The sequence below is a fragment of the Chiloscyllium plagiosum genome, unplaced genomic scaffold, assembly GCF_037043375.1.
Source record: "Chiloscyllium plagiosum isolate Xiang-an unplaced genomic scaffold, Cpla_swu_hap1 HiC_scaffold_43, whole genome shotgun sequence".
Lineage (NCBI taxonomy): Eukaryota > Metazoa > Chordata > Chondrichthyes > Orectolobiformes > Hemiscylliidae > Chiloscyllium > Chiloscyllium plagiosum.
This window is the reverse complement of record NW_028270181.1, coordinates 22,091,414-22,114,114: the sequence shown is the minus strand read 5'-3', so window position 1 is coordinate 22,114,114 and position 22,701 is coordinate 22,091,414. Positions and strand designations below refer to the sequence as shown.

Here is a 22,701-nt window from a genome sequence, read left to right as displayed (position 1 = left end):
GGGAATTTTAGACTGGTGAACCTGACATCAGCGGTGGGTAAAATGTTGAAGGGGATTCTGAGGGACAGTATTTACGTGCATCTGGAAAGCAAGGACTGTTTAGGAATAATCATCATGGCTTTGTGTGTGGGAAATTGTGGCTCATTAACTTGATTGAGTTTTTTGAAGATGTGATGAAGAAGATTGATGAAGATTATAGATGTTGTCTATATGGATTTCAGTAAGGCATTCAACAAAGATCCACATGGTAGACTGGTTAACAAGGTTAGATCACATGGAATACAGGGAGAATAGCCATTTGGATACAGAACTGGCTCTAAGGTAGGTGACAGAAGGTGATGGTGGAGGGTTGCTTTTCAGACTGGAGGCCTGTGACCAGTGATGCACCACAAGGATTGGTACTGGATCCACTGCTTTTTATTATTTATACAAATGATTTAGATGTGAATATTGGAAGTATGGTTAGTAATTTTGCATATGACACCAAATTTGGACAACAAAGGTTAACTCGGGGGACTTTGATCAGATGGGCCGAGGATAGGCAGCTGGAGTTTAATATAGATACATGTGAGGTGCTACATATTGGTAACACAAATCTGGGCAGGACTTATTAGTAAGGTCCTGGGAGCATTGCTGAACAAAGCGACCTTGAGTGTAGGTACATAGTTCCTTGAAAATGGAGTCGCAGGTAGACAGGGAAATGAAAAAGACATTTGGTATGCTTGCTTTCAATGGTCACTGCATTGAGTATAGAAGTTTGGAGATCATGTTGCGGCTGTACAGGACATTAGTTAGGCCACTTTTGGTACAATGTGTGCAATTCTGGTCTTCCTGCTATAAGAAGGATGTTATGAAACTTGAAAGGATTTAGAAAAGAGTTACAAGGATATTGCCATGGTTGGAGGGCTTGAGCTCTCATGAGAGACTGAACGGGCTGGAGCTATTTTTTCTGGAGCATCAGAGGGTGAGGGGTGACCTCACAGAAGATTACAAAATCCTGAGAGACTGGATAAGGTGAATAGCTGAGTTTTTTCCCCTAGGGTCAGAGAGTGCAAAACTAGAGGGCACAGCTTTAAGGTGAGAGGGGAAAGATTTAAAAGGGACCTGAGGGGCAACGTTTCCACAGATAGGGTGGTGCGTGTATGGAATGAACTACCAGAGGAAGTGCTGGAGGCTGGTACAATTACAACATTTAAAAGGCATCTGGATGGTTTATGAATAGGAAGGGTTTGGAGGGATATGTGTCAATTGCTGGCAAATGGGAGTAGATTAGGTTGGGATGTCTGGTCGGCATGATTGAGTTGGACTGTAGGGTCTGTTTCCATGCTGTGCAGCTGTATGACTATTACATTTGGCTCACCCTCTAGAGGGCTTATTTTCAGTAAATGATTTGCTTCTATTGTTCTCATTTGATTTAAGCTTATAACCATCTCAGCTACTGCCCACTGGCATTTCACAATAGATTTCACAGGATAGTGAAGCCTGATTGACATCGTGCACCCACTCTGAGGTCCTGGGATTGAGGGTACGTCAATCGTCGTGATGGATGAAATGAGTCAACTTCATTTCGTCGGCTGAAGAGTCATTTATGTGGACGCTGCACATAAATTCAATATCCCCTCACCCATGGAGCTGTATTCACACTTTTTTCAGTCAAACATGACAAAGCAACCATCAAAAAGAAAACGACCGTAACCTAAGACAAAGCTGGTGAACATTATTCAGGGAGGTCCACTCGGTTTTAGCAACTCTAAACTGAGTGTGAGCACAGTCGCTCTGACATTCTGAGCACAGTGATTGGACGTTACTGCCACACTTGAGCCTAGGAGCTCTGTGTGGAATAAAAAACAATTGAGGGAATGCTGGGCTCTTCGCTGGTCTGTTTGCCAAAAGGAGGCGCGTTTTTGTTAACGGGCTGCCTAAAGGAAAATCGCAATTACTTTGTTCCTGAAGTTGTTTTGCTTCAAAGCCCCCGGCAGCCTTCCAGCACAGTGCCTTTCATTACCATCGATTTGGAAGGCCAAACAATTCTGTCACCATCTCGTAATCAGTAAGATGGAACAGTCATGGTGGTACACAAGGAACAACAAGCTTTACTGCAGCAGAATAAAAATTAGGTTCTCCATTATTTTGTTCCGACAAGATGTTCAACCATGACCTGCCTGTTCAGTGAATGTAGCAAAACGTATTTGAGGAAGAATTTCTTCTCCCAGAGAGTAGTGAATCTGTGAGATACTTTACTGCAGAGTGCTGTCAAGGCTGTGATAGATAGGTTTCTAATCATAGAATTCCTACAGTATGGCCCTTCGGCCCAACAAGTCCATACTGACCCTCCGACGAGTAACCCACCCAGACCCATTCCCCTATCCTATTACTCTACATTTATACTTGACCAATGCACCTAGCCTACACACCTCTGAATACTATGGACAATTTGTCACAGCCAGTTCACCTAACTGGCGCATCTTTGGATTGTGGGAGGTAACTGGAGCACCCAGAGGAAACCCACACAGACACAGGGTGAAAGTGCAAACTCCTCATAGACAATCGTCTAAGGCTGGAATTGAACCCAGGTCCCTGGCACTGTGAGGCAGCAGTGCTAACCACTGAGCCACTGTGCTGTTTCAAATCAAGGACCGTTGGGAAAGGGTAGGAAAGTGGGCTTGAGCATTATCAGATCAGCCACGATCTCATTGTGTGACAGAGAAGACTCAATGGGCTGAATGGCCTACTGCTGCTCCTATATCACATGATCTCTATATTAAAAAGTGAAGTGGAATTTCCCCAGAGTTATGGCTGAAATTTATCCCTTGGTTGGAAATATGGTTACGTGATCATTCATCTCATGTGGGACACAATCTATCCATGCCACCCATACCCTGTTTACCAATAAAAAAACCGCAACAATGAAATTGTGGTGAATCAATATGTAATCAGAAGTTCCAGTTGTGCTGAAGTTAGCAGCCAATCCCACTGGCACAGTGGGACACCCAACAGAAGGAAGCCCGTGATTAGCCAAAGTTCAGGACTGGTATCTCGGGTTCAGCTGACCCTGTGCCCGCTTGCCATATGACCATGCCACCCAGTTGTTGCTTGGATTAGCAAGTGGACAAAATATATCAATGCAAGGAAAGGATGATATTCAAATAAAAGGAAATACTGTGGATGCAGTACTGAGGAAGATCGCCACCCTGACAGCTCTGAAAAGTGGAATGAATGCTCCCCCAAAAGTGGTTAGCACTGCTGCCTCACAGCACCAGGGCCCCAGGTTCGATTCCAGCCTCGGGCAACTGTCTGTGTGGAGTTTGCACATTCTCCCTGTGTTTGCGTGGGTTTCCTCCGGGTGCTCTGGTTTCCTCCCACAGTCCAAAGATGTGCAGGTTAGGTGAATTGGCCATGCTAAATTGCCCATAGTGTTAGGTGCATTAGTCAGAGGGAAATGGGTATGGATGGGTTACTCTTCAGAGGGTCGGTGTGGATTTGTTGGGCCGAAGGGCCTGTTTTCACACTGTAGGGAATCTAAAAAAAGATTTGTGGATGCTGGAAATCTAAAGCACAAACAGATATTGCTTGTAACAAATTGTAATAAACTCTGAAGAAGGGTCACTCAACCCGAAACATTAAGCCTGTTTCTCTCAACACAAATGTTACCAGACTTGCTGAGTTTCTCCAGCAATTTCTGTTTTTGTCCCATCTGTTTCCCTAGCTGAACACACAAAGACCACAGAAAACTAGAGGGGATAGGTATAAGGTATAAGAGAGCGCAACGATTTCAAAAGAACCAGATGGGTAACTTTTCATATATGGTAGTGTGTGTATGGAATGAGTTGCCAGAGGAAGTGGTGGAGGCTGGTACAATTGCAACAGTTAAAAGGCATCTGGATGGGTATATAAATAGGAAGGGATAAGAAGGACTTGGGCCATATGCTGGCAAATGGGACGAGGTCAGATTGAAATGTCTGGTCAGCAAGGATGAGTTGGACCGAAGGGACTGTTTCCATGCTGTGTGAATCCATGACTAAAATGCTCTGGGATTTCACACTGCAGCAGACAAACATGGAAACCACATTTGACCGAGTCCAAAGGCAGCACATCCTAATGTGTGTGTTTGAGGAGGCAGTTCAAATTTAATCAGAGTTTTACTTTCCAAATCTTTGGGTCCAGACTGCCGCGTGCTCCAGAAAATCCTCACTTTGGGGATTAGGTAGTCGATATACAGTCATTCAGACAAAGTAGAAAATGATTAATGAGTTTTTCCAGAGCTAGCTCCCAATGTTTCTCAATGCCTTTTTACTGTACAGGCTTAGGCCAATGTGAGGTGGGGATGAAGTGAAAAATAAACACATTTATCACATAGTTCCTTCATTGCCGCAGTTTCGTGAGTTTTTTTGGCGTTAGCATGTTTTGAGGCAGGTCAGGCTTCCTTCAGTGTAATTTTATCAAAATGTAATGTGGACCTAGCGAGCGTGGAATTGTGTGCAGTCAAGATTGTCAACAAACACGGTCTCCAAAAATAGCCAGTTTAAGAACGGCAATGGAAAACCCGACGTCATGTGACATTTCTATCAGTTTGTCCTATAACAGCCTACTATTGAGTGGATGGATGTAACAGAGCATTTTGCTTCAGAAATTAATGGAAAGCTGGAAACAGAGAGACTCACTGGATCTGCCAGATAAGGTTCAGTGAGTAAATGATATCCAGGAAATCGTTTCTCATTGCTATAGGCCCTTTGCAGCACAATGAATCAGGTATAGATCATGGGATTCTGAGCGCACACTCTCATTAATTGCACGTTGTTTTGGAAATGGAATTACTTCTCTCCATTCTTGCCAAGTGTACATTAACAGTTCATCCAGATGATGTTGTAGGTGACACCAGGATTCCATCAATTTACAGCTTTATGATGGTTTAATGGAAAGGAATATATTACTTAATTTTCTTTCACCCAAATGATGGTCTGCGGATCTTGAGAAGGGTGTAACGCATAACAACATCATCCACAATTCAATTACACTCCAGAAATCACTCCCTTGCACTTGCAATCAATATCTATTCTGATCCAGGAGTAAGGGACTTTAGCCAAGGTTGAAAGGGCTGGGCTTGTTTCTCTTGAATCAGAGGGCAGTGAAGGGAAGTTCTAATAAAGACATACAGGTTTAGATGGCATGGACAGTGAAGAGCTGCTCCCATCAGCTGGTACAATGACTCAGGGATATTTATGATTTTGGGTGAGAGATTAAGGAGGGATTTGAAGAAGATGTTTTTAAAGCCTGGAAATCTCTGCCCATGAGGATGGCAATAGCAGAGATGATCCATGATTTCAGCAGGAAATTGGATGAGCATTCAAAGGAAATAAATTAACTGAGCCACTGGATTAGAGTGAGGAATGGGACTGACTGGATTGTTTTAAAGAGGCCTAGCATTGTATGGATAGGCTGAATGGCCCTCTTCAATATTATTCTGACTCTGTGTTGTCGATAGGATTGGCTAGTTCATAGAATCCCTACACTGTGGAAACAGACCATTCAACCCAACGTGTTCACACCAACTCTCCAAAAGGTAACCCATCCAGACCCATTCCCCGCCCCTACATTTATCCCTGACTAATGCACCTCATCTACACACTCATGAACACTTTGGGTGATTTAGCATGGCCAATTCATCCAACCTACATGTTTTTGGACTGAGGGAGGATGCCCATGCAGTCACAGGGAGAACGTACAAACCCCGCACAGACAGTGGCCCAAGGCTGGAATTGAACTCAAGTCCCTGGTGCTGTGAAGCAGCAACACTAACCACTGAACCACCGTGCATCATAGTAAATGTCAAACCTCTGAACCAGAACATGTACTTATTCTATTTCCATCTCCCATTGTAAGAGTCACATGCCAGTAATGAGCATTACATTGGGACTGATCAAGAACTTAAAGCAGGAGTGTCTAAGCTTTCTCTTCTTAGACGCCATAGTCTCAGGGATGCATAGAGTGGAGCAAATATCTAAGTCTTAAATGTACAATCCCATTAAACAGACAATGTACATTCAAGGCTGAGATAGATTTCGGTAAGGCAATCAAGGGTTAAGAAGAAAAAGCAGGAACGTTAGTAAAGGATTATCAGATCAGACATGATCTTGTTGAATGGTAAAGCTGAATGGCCTGCTCACAAAGCCCTTGGTCCTCTGCTCAAGATACAAGGTCCCACCAGTCCGAATTAGTATTTTTGCAATGAGGCCAATAGAACTGTGAGCTCATGCCTTTACAAATCTCTCAAGACACGTGTTTCAAACAGGTCAAAAGCAACAAATCAACAACAACAATGCACATTGAGCTTCCGACACTGCAGCATCATGGGAAACATAGAGAATTTGTGGTGCATGGACTGCAGTTTGAACATTGTAGCAATAAATGGGTGCCCTGAGGTAAGGCTATTTTCCTTCCTAATAAGCCTCTCGCATTAATACATAGCAGCTTTAAAACCTGAGAACTAGTGAGTGAGTGAGAGAGAGAGAGAGAGAGAGAGAGATGGGTACCTGATGATTTAAATATTGGACACTCTGTGTCACTCCATTTCTAACACATCGACTTCTTGTTTTAACACAAACCTTTGTGTGGTGAATGACTAAACTTCTGTCCAGAAGCAGGACCACATTTTATGTATTTGAGGAAGCAGCTCCAAATTTAACCAGAGTTTTACTTTCCAAACCTTTGGGCCAGATTGCCTCATGCTCCAGAAAATCCTCGTTTTTATGGAGTATATATACGGTCATTCAGCTGAAGCATGCTGGTGTCGATGGTCTGCTTGGGCCGCATGCCATTCTTATCATTGAAACCTGTCATTGTAATCCTCCAATCACTTCTCCCTTGCATGATTATCCAGCTTTCCTTTAAATGCTTCCATTTTCTTCACTTCAACCACTTCCTGAGGGAGCAAGTTCCCCATTCTCTCCATTCCTTGGGTAGTTTCTTCTGTATTCCAAATTCGTGCCTATCTTATATCAATGGTCTCTAGGTTTGGTCTTTCCAAAAGAGAAACCATTCTTTCTGTTAGGAAAGTGAAAAGGCCCCTACATCTGTGGAATAAGGGCTTTTCCAATATACCTTGTGGGCCAAGAGGAACAATAATGTTTCTTCTTCCCCCAAACCAAGGCACAACAAACCCCTTCCAGCCTCTGTGTGATTCATGTAGGCTGCCCCAGCCACTTCTCCATCTAACCTTATCAGCACAACCTTCAGTTTCTTTCCTGCTGATGAGTTTAAACCATCATCCCCTTCAATATGTGTGAAACTGATTGTACATCAATAGACTCAGCATAAAGATTATTCCAACTGTACAGCATTAACTCCCAACTGTGAAATTAAACTCAGGAAAGATACTAATTTCAGGCCGAAGGGAATGATTTCAGGGAGTGTAATCTAATTTTAGTCAGGAAGGAGATACTTGAATAGACTCATCAACCGCTTGAGCTTCGAAAGATTTAAATTTCATTTCTTTAATTTAATCATTCCACCAGTCACCACTCCCCAAGGAGAGCTGTGCGCTGTCACGATAATTCTCTGTGGGGAGCATCTATTCAAAGGTTGAAATGCAGGAGACTACATTGCAGGAATCCCCCGCACCAGTGCCAAGTTGCCCTTAAGAATTGGGCAGAACCTTAAATCAGGCGTCACCTTCTGTGGGTTCCTGCTTTAAATCAAAAGGGGAAGTATTTATTTCATAAAATTGTGCCCAGGTAAATGTCAGAGGCACTGGCAACTCAGGAGCAGCACAGATTGCTTCATGGGTCAGGCACAAGGTGGATGGGAATGAAATGCATTTTGTCCTCCTTGTCTGAGGTTGACGTTGAGAAAAACATTCATGGGTGTGCAGCAGAAAAGACAGCCACTTTGGCAACGAAATGTTGAGCCTTTTACTTACTGAATCAAACTGAAGTTTTCAATGAAGAACTTTATTCGGAGGAACAGTGTGAAGTTCACAATTGTCGTTCTCTTTTTGGATTGGTCCTTCCATCCACTGGGTGCCACCTTGTACAGTTTGGTAAAATGGTCAAGAAAAAAGAATTCCTTATCTGTAAAATAAAGGGAAGTGGGAACATCCCGAAGATTAGGACCAAAGAGCCGAAATTCCCAGGAGAGGCTGTTTTAGCTGCTGCGAGCGATGGACTTTTAATGAAATACAGATCTTTCCATTATAGTTCTTGAGAGGAACAGGTTAGTAGAGAGATAAAGAGCTCAGAAAGATAGCATGAAAGCGGGAGATGAAAAGACTGACTGCAACCATATATAATTAGCAAGAGAGGGGATTGCAAAGATAGGGAGGCAAACAAAGGGTGTGAAAACTGTGATCGCTAATTAGATAAAAAGAGGAGACAAAGGTTTACAGGGAAAATAGTAGGGAGCATCCCTGATGACACAGAGAGTGCATCTTCTGACTTGGTACTAAGCCAAATGCACTGGCTTTAATTTTTAAACTAAGACAGGGAGCAGACTCTAGGTGTCAAGGGAAAGATCATTTTGAGTCCCTAATCAGTCTCTAATCAATTTAGCTTAGCTCGTTTGGGTGCACTGTCACCTCTGAATTACACGGCTGAGTGTTCACACTCCACTTAGGAACTAAACATGCAGGTTCAAGGGATATTCTGAAGCAATGCTGCTAAGTTGGAGAGACCACCCTTTCAATGAGAGGTTCAATGAACATTAAATAGCCCAATGCACTATCTGAAGACAGGCAGGAACCTTTCTCGATGCCTTTATACAGGGTTCCACTGAAACATCGATAGGAAGGATACATGGGCATTAGAGCAGTAGTGTCGATTTACCAGAATCCTAAGAGTTAAGATACAAGGAGACCTTAAATTATAAAATATGATCCTAGATAATTTTGTCATTTAGAAGGTTAATGGGCGAGCTTTTAAAAATATTATGGGGAAAGTGGAGTTAATTGGAGAAGTTAGTTCCACTGGGTATGGAGTTAGAGACAGGACTTCCCAAAGAGGGACACAGGACCACAAAATCCACAAGTGTAATTCTATGATGTAGCTCAGAGCAAGGTACCACAGGCATGCTTCCATTCTAAATGACCTTATTGTCGTGTTCTTACTGAGGGGGTCACAATGGGAAAAGATGCACTGGCCTAAACATTCGAACCACATCTTTAAGAGCAAAATTGGGAAAATCATCTCGACACACAGAGGACGTCAGATGTTCGGAACTCACTTTGCAAACAGCATTTGGTGCTGAATTAATTGTTCATTTTATGACTGAGTTTAATAAATTTGTGTCAGTTAAATGATCATAGGGCAGTTGTAACGAAATGGAGTTAGATCAGCCATGAATCCCACTGATTGCAGAACATCCACAGGATCAACTCTTGGTCACTCTTCACATTATGGCTTGTTGAACCTTTACAAAATGCCTACGTATCACTCAATTTCAAAGCAATCGATTGCAAGTGCCTCAGGCGGTTCAGAGAAACGTAATCAGGTGGGGGGGGGGTTCAGCTCAACTCTGCTGTTTCCTTTAGCACTATTCTTCTAAGCCACACCAAAGTCCGTGCAAAAGGACAAGAAATCTCGATCTCAAATTACATCTAGCGCAATGCAAGTTTGCACAGCTTTAATCACATTGAGCAACTCAAACTGGACGCTCCTCCATTATCAATGAGTCACCACAGTGAGTTTCCGCCAATTGGACCTGTTGGTAAAGCATTGAGGAAGCTCTAAATCCTTTTGGATGACCAAGGGCACTAATGGGCGTGTTTTAAAAGATTTTAGGTTTTTGATCTTGCTGAGAAAATCTACAAATCTACACCAAGGAAACTGTTAAATCCTTCTGTATGTTTTTAAATGACATTTTCACATTTTGAAATTGGGTCGCTGATGGTGGGATGAGACATTCTGATGAAAAATGTTTTTTTTTGTGATAAACCTATTTTCAGCTCTATTAATAAACCAGCACCAGGTTACTTGCTGTATCAAGGGATATCTTTTTGATGCAAACTTGTTATGCTCTGAAACATGGCCTGATTGTACACATTCATGACAGATTTTACATTCAACAATATGCATGCGGCATTGTGCGGAAGCCTGAGGAGAGAAATACTTCTCAAAATGCAAGTAATTTTCTTTCATAGCCAATGCAGGATTATTTACCCGTATTGTGTGGGTGCAGCAGGATATGCTAATGATGCAGGGATAGTAAGCCAGAATTTGCAACTTACAAGCATTGCATTTTAAAAAAATACATTCAGTAAAGGCAAAACTACAAAAGCGCGAGTGCACTTGTGGACATCAGGTGAAGAATAGGATTACAGTGAGATCTAGGGTCTTTGTTGCTCTTCTGCCAACACTCAGTGTATAAGGTGAATGTCTGAAGCATGAGAATGTGAGAGTCTCATCAGATGTTTGGATACACCTACTGAATAACAGATGAGCATGAGCTATTGGGAGGTCACCTCACTTGTCTGGATGGGTGCAAGTCCAACACTAGAAGTTTGGTACCAAAGACAAAGCCACACCCTTGATTTTTTAAAAAAAAATAATTTCTGAGATGAGGGCGTCACTGGCTATACTAGCATTTATTGCCCATCCCTAATTGCCCAGAGGCCAATTATGAGTCAACCACATTGTTGTGGGTCTGGAGTCACATGTAGGCCAGACCAGGTAAGGATGGCCATTTCCTTCCCTAAAGAACATTAGTGAAACAGATAGGTTTTTCCTGACAATCAGCAATGCTCTCATGGCCATTAGAACTCTTAATTCCAGATTTTTATTGAATTCAAATTCCACTATCTGCCGTGGTTGGATTCAAACCCGGATCCCCAGAGCATTACCCAGATCTCTGGATTAACAGTCCAATGATAATACCACAAGGCCATTGCCTTCCCCTACATTAGCAGCCCATTCCCATCTTTAGCATTTGTTTCCTGAACCAGCGATGTATAGTTGCAGTGGTGTGTTCTACTGACAAGATTCAGTGCAGTAAATCACCAAAGCTCCTTACACAGCACCTTCCAAACCCCTGACATCCCCAGCACAGTAAGAATATCTCCACCCAAAGGACTGCGGCAGTCCAAGACATTTGCTTGCCAACTTCTGCAGAGCAGCAGGGGAATGGACTATCAGCGCTGGCCTGGCCAACGATGCCCACATTTAATTTATTTTATAAAACCCGCTGTTGTGAGAAGGTGAGGAGAATGAGCTGAGACAAAAAGTGAGAAGAATGAAGGGAAGTGTACTCTTCAAACTTCTGGACGTAGTCATGCGAGTAAACATTGCAAAACTATTCATACAACTTTTGGAATCTGACCATCTTCATTGTGGTTCCAATAACTTATGACTCACCCCATTGCACAACCCCAAGAAAGGGCCTGCACTGTACTTCCTTATGGACAGAAGTTTATTGAGGGAAGACCTGTATCTGGAGTGCACACAGGTTAGCTTTTCTTACTGTATCTTCCACCAGATGTCCTCTGCCATCCATAAAATTTCACTTTCTTATTGGACTTGGCCTAGAGTTCCAGATCAGCACTAAGCCCATTCTTCAGGAGTGCTGCTTGAGAAATTTTCAGTAGTAATGTTTTCAAAATTGCCTTATGCCACGATTATACTCTTGGATGAATGCGATATTCATTTATTTCTATCTAATTAGTTTGTGGAATGTTGGGCACATTCTCCAAATAACCTCACTTGCTGTTAAAAAAAACCCTACCACAGCTTGTATCTCCCTAATCTAGCAGCCTTTGTGACTGGATGTTTGTCTGACCAGGGAGTTGGCCAAACCTGGGAAGATTAGGTATATTCAATGCACAAACACTCTGAAAATAAAGCCCTTACTTTGACTTGTCCCAATCACGTGCCTAATGGATGAATGATTTCCTAACTGGACACCTAAAAACAGGATTGGGTGCATTCAAACTGGACTGAGTGGAACAATACGAATAAACATTGATGCGATTCCACCCAGAACATACTGTGGGTGCTGAATAACAAAGTTTGTCAGTGTAGTGCTGGAAAAACACCAGGCAGCATCCGAGGAGCAGGGGAGTCGATGTTTCCAGCATAAGCCCTTCATCCCTGAAGAGTCCTCAAAGCGTCAATTCTCCTGCTCCTCGGATGCTGTGCTTTTCCAGCACCACACTCTTGACTCTGATCTCCAGCATCTGCAGTCCTCACTTTCTCCGAACATAGGTTATCAGATTAGACAGTGCTGGATAAGGTGCGAGTAAGATCACATCTGGAGGATTATGAGCAGTTTTGGTCTCCTTAATGAATCACAGAAATGAGTTCATTGGAAGCATTTCGGAGAAGGTTGAATTGGATGATCCCCAGTTTGGAGGGAGTATCATTATGAACAAATGCTAAATAGGTTGTGACTGTACACCCTTGAGTTTAGAAGAATGGGAGTTGTTCTCATTGAAACGTATGGGATTCTTAAGGGGCTTCATCGAGTAAATGCTGAGAGAATGTTTCCCTTCCTGGGAGAGTCTAGGACCAGAGGACAGAGTCTCAGAATAAAGGAGTGCCAATTTAAGACTGAGATGTGGAGGAATTCCTTCTTTGAGGATTGAGAGTCTTTGGAATTCCCTGCCACAGAGAGCTGAAGGGGGACAGTCCTGGTGTATATTTAAGGCTAAGATAGATAGAATTTTGATCAGGAGGGGAATCAAGGGTTAAGGGGAGAGGACAGGAAAGCAGACATCAGGGGCATGAAATTAGCCATAATCCTATTGAATGGCAGAGCAGACTCGAGGGGCCAAAGGGTCTCCTCCTGTTCCTGTTTCCTATGATTTCCTGGCCTTTTAAAAGAGTTATAACCTGTATTTGGCTTCTGAGAGCAACAATTGGATGTTGCACTTCAATAAACCTCAACCTATGACAAATTCAGTCTTGTTTTCTCACACAAATAATTTTGCCCACGCACTACTCAAAAACAAAACCTTGTTTGCCTGGTATTAATTGAGAAAATAACTCAGAACGAGTCAAGCTCCCACATGATAAATGAATAGTCTGTCGCAATGCAAACCAAAATGCCCTGCTCTGCCTTTTAGCTATCGATGATGAAGCAAAATGAGAGTTCATAAGACTATGGCCCCGTTAGTAATATTCTCTGCTGTTTGGCCCAGTTCTCTTCCCACAGCAAATCAGCGAATGCTCAGCTTTCTAATGTGAAGGGAAAGGAGGGCAATCCAAAGATGGAGTGGCTACTCCACAAACAGCAGTGAAATCAGCTCATGATTGCTTTTAAAAAGAACAAGCCCACTCATTCATTGGAACTGCGAGCAGAAGAGGACCATTTAATCCATCACATTGCTACTGGCTCTTTGAAAGAGTGGATGTGCTTCGTCCTGCAGCCCCGTATTGTGACATCATAAAAACCCGCCAACCACGCGGTTAATGGTTTTTTCACTGAGTTAAATCAAAGCCGGGACCTGTCATAAACCACATCGATGAGGGACCTGATGTGTAGGGGATCCATGATCACCCATTCTCTGGGGAGTTTGGCTGCAAATGATCAGAAATGACCTACATTTATCAGCAGATTCTAGGGAAGATAGGAGCAGGAGGAGGCCATTCAGCCCTTTGAGCCTGCTCTGTCATTCATCACGATTATGGCTGATCGTCCAACTCAAACATGGGCAACGTATCAGAACAAGCTAAAAACAGATGAAGTTTGGACAATCAGCAGGCTTTTGATGCAAGACTCACCTTTTAGATAAGCAAGGCCAAAATAGAAATGCTCCACAAGGTTAGTGTAGGCCACCACCATGTCAAAGACATCACTGCCCTTAGATTTCACATCACATTTCACTTCCAAACACTGTCCATTTGGTATGATGACACTGAGCTCTCGCTGGGATAAATGTGCTTTTCCTTTCTTGCTCTACAAAGACAGGAGTTACATTACATTACATTACATTACATTACAGTGTGGAAACAGGCCCTTCGGCCCAACAAGTCCACACCGACCCGCCGAAGCGAAACCCACCCATACCCCTACATTTACCCCTTACCTAACACTACGGGCAATTTAGCATGGCCAATTCACCTGACCCTGCACATCTTTTTGGACTGTGGGAGGAAACCGGAGCACCCGGAGGAAACCCACGCAGACACAGGGAGAACGTGCAAACTCCACACAGTCAGTCGCCTGAGGCGGGAATTGAACCCGGGTCTCAGGCGCTGTGAGGCAGCAGTGCTAACCACTGTGCCACTGTGCCGCCCACAATTGAGTTAATCCTCAATGAAGGTCTGATAAAAATCGTGGACATATCAAGACAGCATATAGTGAATCATAGAGAGATGCCAGAAATATTGTCTAATTAATCATGAAATACCTTGGTGTCCCAAAAGCAAGTGGAAGTGCAATGGCAGGGGCTGAATCTCCACCCAGTTTGCCGTTCGTCAAAACAGAGAAGATAGGAGTCCTTCGAGCCTGCTTCACCATTCGATATGATCACGGCTGATCATCCAACTCTACACTTGCCTGCTTTTTCCCCAGACCCTTTGATACCTTTTGCTCTAAGGACTATATCTAACTCCTCCAAGAAAACATTCAATGCTTTGGCCTCAACTAGTGTCTGTGCTGAGAATTCCACAGACTCATCGTTCTCTGGGTGAAGACATTTTCAGTATAAATGTCCTTAAACTGTGACCCCTGGTTCTGGACTCCTTAGTTTCGGGAACATCCTTCCTGCTTTTCCCCATCTAGTCCGGTTAGATGTTTATAGGTTTCTATGAGATTCCTCCCCTCATTCTCCTAAACTCGAGTGAATACAGTCCAAAGTGATCCAATCTCTCTTCTTATGTCAGTACAGGCATCCCAGGAATCAGTCTGGTAAACCTTTGTTGCAGTCCCTCCATAGCCCAGAACATCCTTCCTTAGATAAGGAGACCAAAGCTACACACAACAGTCCAGGTGCGGTCTTACCTAAGCCCTGTGCAGTTGTAGCAAGACATCCTTGCTTCTCTATATCAATCCTCCGACAATGAATATCAACATACCATTTGCTTTTTACATGACCTGCAGTATCTGCATATGTACTTTCAGAGAATGGTATACAAGGACACCCAAGTCTCGATGCACGTCCCCCGTTCCCAATCTATCACCATTCACATAATAAACTGCCTTTGAGTTTTTGCTGAATTCCTTTTTAAAGCTGTCATGGGATATGGGCATTGCTGGCAAGGCTAATGTTGTCGATCCCTAATTGCCCTTGGGATAAATGACGTGCCAGGCCATTTTTGGTGCGAGTGAAGAGTCAGCCATATTGCCTGGAATCGCATCTGGGCTAGTGACGTGAGCAAATGCTAATGGCATCACAGAATTGCAACTGTTCTTTGAAATTATTTTCACAATGATTTAAAACCCACCTATATTTTTAGCCAGTCCCATGATGTGGCTGGACTGGAAAGTGACACGGATTCCCATTGAATCTCCACAGTGTAGGTGGAGGCCATTCAGCCCACTGAGTTTGCACAGACACCCATCTCTGGAAACCAGCATTTACTGGAGCTAAATCACCCATGTCTGCACATTGTATGGAGAAAAGGAGAGCACCTGGAGAAAACCCACACAGACACAGGGAGAAGGAACAAACTCTACACAGACAGTCGCCTGATGGGTGAAATCAAACCCAGGTCCCTGGTGCTGAGAGGCAGCAGTGTTAACCATGGAGCCAGTGTGAAACACTCATTAACACCACTGTGAGGCAGCAGTGTTAACCATGGAGCCAGTGTGAAACACTCATTAACACCACTGTGAGGCAGCAGTGTTAACCATGGAGCCAGTGTGAAACACTCATTAACACCACTGTGAGGCAGCAGTGTTAACCATGGAGCCAGTGTGAAACACTCATTAACACCACTGTGAGGCAGCAGTGTTAACCATGGACACCACTGTGATGGTCAGCGAGGACCTGGATGCACTCCCAGAGTGTTCGAAAAGAATAAAACCAATTGTCACAGAGCAGAGAAAGAACCTCAGGCTAACCTAGAACTATTTTACCGAAAGAGGACAAAAATGGCCCTATCCGAGAGCGACGTGTCTCACGTGTACTCAAACACATGGTCAAGATAACAGGCCATTTACATTGTCGAGGCAAGGACGAGACGAGAGCACTGCAGTCAGAGCTGAGGCCTGTGTTGAGGCTGCGATGTGTTCAATGTGGCCCGCAGCCTGGTTTCCTCAGGAACTGAGTGTGGGATACAGAGCTGAGTTGTGGGGCACCACTCTAACCACTAACGCTGCTAAAGCCACTGTCATTCAGTTTTGTTGGCAAACACAGTGCATTAGTAATGTGCAAACAGAAAATGGCCAATTGAATTGACTTAGCTTTACTGTCATATGTACTCACATGAGTTTACAAGTTATCACTTATGGTGCAACTTTAGGTACATAGGTATCTCGGTACAGATTCTTGAGTACAGGAAAAAATGAGAAAAATAAAGAAATAAAAAATCCAGCATTACAGCAATTTGAAGGTACAAAATGATAGAAATAATTGAAAAGACAAAAGAAATAAAAAGTTCAGAATAGCAGTGCTTCCATCATATAACAAATATAATAACAGGAAATGACATTACCAGTCCAAGGAAACCTAAACACATAATTAGAAAGCGGGCCATACCACCAATCCTTCATTGGAGGCTCACTGATGATGTTACCGAGTTTGGTGACGAAACATCTGAAAACAACCCTTCCAGTTCAGCCAGCAAATTTACATCTATGAATAACAAAGTCAGACAGTAAACTGGATTGCTCACCACAATGGAGCCAGGTAAATCTAAAGGCATCGCAGGGTCACCAGCCGCTTTAACAAACTCTGGTCCAAAGTATCGCTGCCAAAGAGAAAACACATCATCAAATTACACACATTGTAAACAGGCCTTTTGGTCCTTTGAACTCTGTTAGCCCTTTCTAAGAACAATTCGATTAGCCCTTTATATCCAATTCTAGTTTGAAAGTTACCATTCAATCTATTTTCACTGTCCCCCTTTCAGGTAGCACATTCCAATTCTGCGATTTAAGATTATTCACTAATGTAGGGTCAAGCTACATAACACATCATAGCAACACAGCAGTTCAGCTTCTGAAAGACTGATTTTAGAGTTTCAGAAAGTCAGGCATCTGGAGGAATGGACTTGCCCGTTTAACAGGTGTGAGCCCTGATACATGGACAGGATATTGTTGGTGTAGTCAGAGCAACACAACCGTCTCAGCAGCACCACCAGGAACACTGGCCACTGCTTAGATTGCATCCACCTAAGCTGCTCAACAATGGACATTGTCCTTATGGCAGGTGGAGTGGGTTTGGGAACACTGGGGCCAGTCAGAGAGCCTGAGGGCAGGCAGTGGGGGCAGCTTACACTGTTGGCACTACAGAGTGCCCTGAACCTGTGGGGTCACTGCCACAGTTTGTCCAGCAGGGGTATGTACATGTAGCTGGTAACTGATCTTTGGGCAGGTGGGTTAGTTTTCACTTTCCCCATCATTGACAAGATGCCATGTTTTCAGGAGGGTGATGGGCACTCAAGCAACTCCCACCCTCCCTCATGATTTTTGTTTTGGATCTAGCACCTCCAAATTTACTGATTAGGCTCCACACAAATTCATTCCAGTGAGCCTACCATCACACGGTTTAGTCAGGGATTAATGTTCCAATATGTCCCCCATTCTGCAACAACATGTTAGGGATATGGCAGCTCTGCTGCTGAGTGTGTTCAAGATGGAGGTGAATAGATTTCTAGATAGTGATGACATGAAGGAATATCTAGACAGTTCAGGAAAATGATGTTGAGGTCAATGATTAGCCATTTGCTGTTTGGAGGAGCTTGTGATGCATGAATTGGCTGTTTCTCTGCATTGCAACAGACAATTGTGAATAGCAGCGCAGCCTCCAGTTTCATAACCAATAGTGACATTATGGTCAATAGACAAGGAGCACTCAAACACAAGATTCAAGTAGGGCGCCCATACTCTTTGGTGGTCTCCTTGAGGATTGCCGTCCCTTTGTACTGTTAACCAACAGAGTTAGCCTGTTTCTAAAAGAGGAGAACAATCCTGCCGAGAATGTTGATCAGGGACAAGAGCGCAATGGTGAGGATTGCTTATGACTATAATCCTAGTTGTGTCAGCAATGGTGGCACTTACAAGGAACCCGATGGTCAGTGAATTAAATGAAGCTACGGGCACATTTCTTTTTGAAATTAAAATCTCTTCTGTGCTGGAGCCATGCCTGTGAATTTGCTTATCTCAAGAAATATCTTATTCACTGAGAGAAATTGAAATGATCCCATTCTGCACTTTGAAAGAAAGAGGGACATTTATGGATGTTTTCCATTTGTAAAGTCACCACAGACTTAGAAACTAAGGGCTGCGTCCTGCTGCTCAGCTTAACATGAGAGTTGCAGCTCAGACCACTGTACAGCAAATGAAATACATTTAAAGTGTAGTCACTGTGGCAATGTAGAAAATGCAGTGCCCAATTTACACAGCAACTCTCACAAGCAGCAATATAATAATAAGTAAACAATCTGCTTTTGTGATGTTGATTGAGGGATAAATATTCCCTGGGGATGGCTCCACCACTTGTCATCAGATCTTCTTACATCCACCTGAGAAGACAGGCAGGGTGTCAAAGTGACACCTCACCTGAAACACAGCACCTACAGCCCTGTAGCGCTCCCTCAGTAGGATACTAGAATGTTAGCTTTGATTTGTGTGCTCAACTCCTGGGCTAGGACTTGAACCCAGAACCTGACAAGTGAGAAGCAGGAATGAGACACAGATGTAAATGGAGATCAGCTTAAAAATCCACCTGTGTAGCTCTCTTAAGCACTAGAGTCATAGAGTCATAGAGATGTATAGCACAGAAACAAACCTCTTTGATCTAACCAGTCCATGCTAACCAGATATCCTAAATTAATCTAGTCCCATCTGCCAGCATTTGGCCCATATCCCTCGAAACCCTTCCTATTCATATACCCATCCAGATGCCTTTTAAATGTTGTAATTGTACCAGCTTGCACCACTTCCCCTGGCAGCTCATTCCTCATATGCACCACCCTCTCCATGAAAAAAAAATATCCTTTAAGTCCATTTTAAATCTTTCCCCTCTCACCTTAAACCTATGCCATCTAATTTTGGACTCCCCTACGCTGGGGAAAAGACCCTGACTATTTACCCTATCCATGCCCCTCAAGATTTTATAAACCTCTGTAAGGTCACCCCTCAGCCTCCAATGCTCCAGAGAAAACTGCCCCAGCCTGTTCAACCTCTCTCTGTAGCTCAAACTCTCAAACCCTGGCAACAGCTTTGTAAATCTTTTCTGAATGCTTTCAAGTTTCACAACATCTTTTCTGTAGCAAGGAGACCAGAATTGAACATAGTATTCCAAAAGTGGCCTCATCAATGTCCCTGTACAGTCGCAACATGACCTCCCAAATTCTCAACTCAATGCACTGACCAATAAAGGCAACCACACCAAACACCTCCTTCACTACCTCATCTACCTGTGACTCCACTTTCAAGGAACTATGAACCTGCACCCCAGGGTGTCTTTGTTTGGCAACATTTCCCAGGACCTAACCATGAAGTGCTTAAGTCCCTGCCCTGATTTTCTCGACCAAAATGTAGCACCTCGTGTTTATTCAAACTGAACTCCTTGTATTCATGCAACTCTTTACATTAGCTGACGTGTAGTCTGCTGTGTTGCACTGCCCTTGGTAAAGATTCAGTGAAGAGGCGACTGAATTAGATTTTGAGAACTGTGTGCAAGGAACCACATGGACAAAAAATGTAAGCGCAGCACACTCTGTTCCTCACGCTACAGAGACCAAGTGGAAAACTGAATGGGGGTCTTACCTTTCCTTTCTGCTGCAATGAACAGGCGACAGAAACAGCTCTCTGAGGAGAATTCTTTGCCTCGTTCAGAAGTTCGGTTTCCAGGTAGGATGCAGCACTCAGGGATAGTTCACTCTCCTGCTGGATTCCACTGGAGCTTGTACTTAATGTACTGAGGGACCTATTGAAGTAAAAACAGCCAGACGTTCTCCAACCATTCAACAACAGCATCAACTTCTGTTTATATACAAAGGAACCTAGATTAGTCGAAGGACACGGGCGGGGAATATTTCATACGGTTAGTCAAATGCTGGATAATCGAGTGCTGGATCACATAGTTAGCCAATCAACGAGCCCTTGCGATCTTGTTCAGCTAATCCGAAATTTTGTTAATCGAATGCCAGAGAATCGAGGTTCCTCTGTAATGCCTTTATTATAGGCTTCACAAGAAAGGGATAACAGACTTCGGCTAACCCTGTGACATGTGAAAGTATACTGACTTTTTGAAACATTCTTTTAATGGATGTGGGCATCACTGGCTAGGCTACTATTTGTTGCCAATCTTTATTTGTCGTTAAGGAGGTGTTGGTGAGTTGTCACCTTGAACTACTGCAGTCGTGGGGGTGTAGGGTCACCCACAGCACTGTGAGGGAGAGAGTTCAGGATCTTGACCCAATAACAGTGAAAGCAGGGCAACACTGTTCCAAGTCAAGATGGTGTACAACTTGCAGGGGATATTGCAGGTGGTGTTCTTATCTATCTGTTCCCCCTTTTCCTTCTGGGTGGCAGACGTCATGGGTTTAGAAGGTGCTGTCAAAGGAGCCTTGGTAAGTTGCTGCATTGCATTTTGTAGGTGGTGGAGTTTGCATGTTCTCCCTGTGTCTGCATGGGTTTCCTCTGCTTTCCTCCCACAGTCCAAAGATGTACAGGTCAGGTGAATTGGCCATGCTAAATTGCCCATAGTCTTCAGGGATGTGCAGGCTAGGTGAGTTAGCCATGGGAAATGTGGGATAATGGGGATAAAGTAGACAGTGGGTTTCGACGGAATGTTCTTCGAAGGGTATATGTGAGCTCAATGGATCAAACAGGCTGCTTCCACACTATAGGGATTCTATGAATCTATGATTCTATGCACTGCTGCTTCGTACATTGATGATGGAGGGAGTAAATGTTAAAGTTGGTGGATGAGGTGCCAATCAAGCAGGCTACCTTTTCCTGGATGGCTTCAAGTTTCTTGAGTATTGTGGACATTGCACTAAGTGAGGAATATTCTATCAGTCGCCTGATTTGTGCTCTGTAGTTGATGGACAGGCTTAGGGGAGGCAGGAGGTGAGTAACTAACTGCAGCATTCTGAGCCTCCGATCTGCTCTTGATGCCAGTGTATCTATTTGGCTGGTGCAGTTCAGTTCTGCTCTGTTAACTCTGAGTCTAGGGATAGTGATCTCCAAGGGGGGATGATAGAATTTTTCCTTGTTGGGGATGGTCAGTGCTTGGCATCTTTGTGGCATAAATGCGACTTGAAATAATATTGTTGCAACTGTTCATTCAGGTGTAAGAATTGATATTTAGAGAATACAAATTTAATATTCTTTTTCATTCATTCATGGGATGAGAGCATCACTAGCGTTTATTGCCCATCCCTAATTACCCAAAGGACAGTTAAGAGTCAACCACATTATGGGTCTGGAGTCACGTGCCAGCCAGACCAGGTAAGGATGGCTTCCTTCCCTAAAGGACATTAGAGAACCAGATGGGTTTTTCCAACAATAGATTTGCGGTTATCATTAGATGATGATCTGATGATGGGATTGAAAAATCCCACTGCATTATTTGAAAGAAGAGTTTGGGACCCTTAACCTTTATTTATCCATCACTCAACACACTAAAGATAGATTATTTGATTCTTACTGCATTGTTTTTGTGAGAGCTTGCTGTGCACAGATGGACTGTTCAACTTCCAACAATGACTATATATCAAAATAGAATTTTGTTGGCTTTAAAATCCTAAAATTAGATTCTTAATTACAGTTTTTTTTTAAAATTACATTCCAATTGCACCATCTGCCATGGTGGACCCAGAATATTATCTGGGTCTCTGGATTAATAGTACAGCAATAACACCACTCGGCCAACCCCTTCCCATCATTGACAAAAGCACCAGAGAACAGATGAAGAATATGTTTTTCACACAGCAAGTCAAGATTTGCAAATAACAGCCAGAAATTCTGATGGAGCACATTCAATGGTAGCCTTTAAAATTTAATTTGGCATAGACTTGTAAAGGGAAGAGGTAAAAAAAAAACGGGAGTGTGGAGAAAATCCAGGGGACTGGGACTAATGAAACAGTTCCTTCATGGACTTGCGAGGTATAATTGCCTCCCTCCTATGTTGCACGATTCTCTGACTATTTTTAATAGCTCAAACTATTTTTATGTTTTCTTTGCTGTGGGCCACTTATCACAGAAATGTTCGAGACACCTTCAAACAAGACTCAGTAATGGCTGCTCCTGACAGACATCTCTCCTTGTCTACATTTTCTGTTTCTCTACAAAGTACAGTCATGCAGTCAGATTCTGGGATTTCAGTCATTAAATTGACTGCAGCCTCAGAGGGGGAGACTTTTTTTTTCAAATTTATACACAAGGCAGCGCTTCAGCTCAGTCACAGAAAAGGGATCTTAATAACCAAAAAAAAATTTTCTTCTGCTTTTACATTTGAACACAACGAGGTAAATCATGTAATAACTCTATCACTATACTAATTCAGAGGTCTATAATTCATCCCATTTTCCAAGCAATCCCTCACTCCTTGGGAACTAGGGTGTTCTTTTTTTAGAATTAGAATCCCTACAGTGTGGAAAC

The 22,701-nt window shown here is 43.2% G+C and overlaps 1 protein-coding gene across 12 annotated transcripts in view; it reads right to left on the bottom strand.

Annotated features, from left to right (window-relative positions):
* Window positions 1–22,701, bottom strand: part of ptpn20 (protein tyrosine phosphatase non-receptor type 20) — a 440,815-nt gene that overhangs the window by 245,024 nt on the left and 173,090 nt on the right. For all 12 annotated transcript variants that reach the window (XM_087982468.1, XM_087982474.1, XM_087982476.1 and 9 more), the window contains 4 exons: window positions 19,861–20,020; window positions 16,761–16,835; window positions 13,704–13,878; window positions 7,916–8,066 (listed from right to left, as the gene is read on the bottom strand). In XM_087982468.1, coding sequence (XP_087838594.1) covers window positions 7,916–8,066; window positions 13,704–13,878; window positions 16,761–16,835; window positions 19,861–20,020 — 561 coding nt within the window. The remainder of the gene's footprint in view (window positions 1–7,915; window positions 8,067–13,703; window positions 13,879–16,760; window positions 16,836–19,860; window positions 20,021–22,701) is intronic.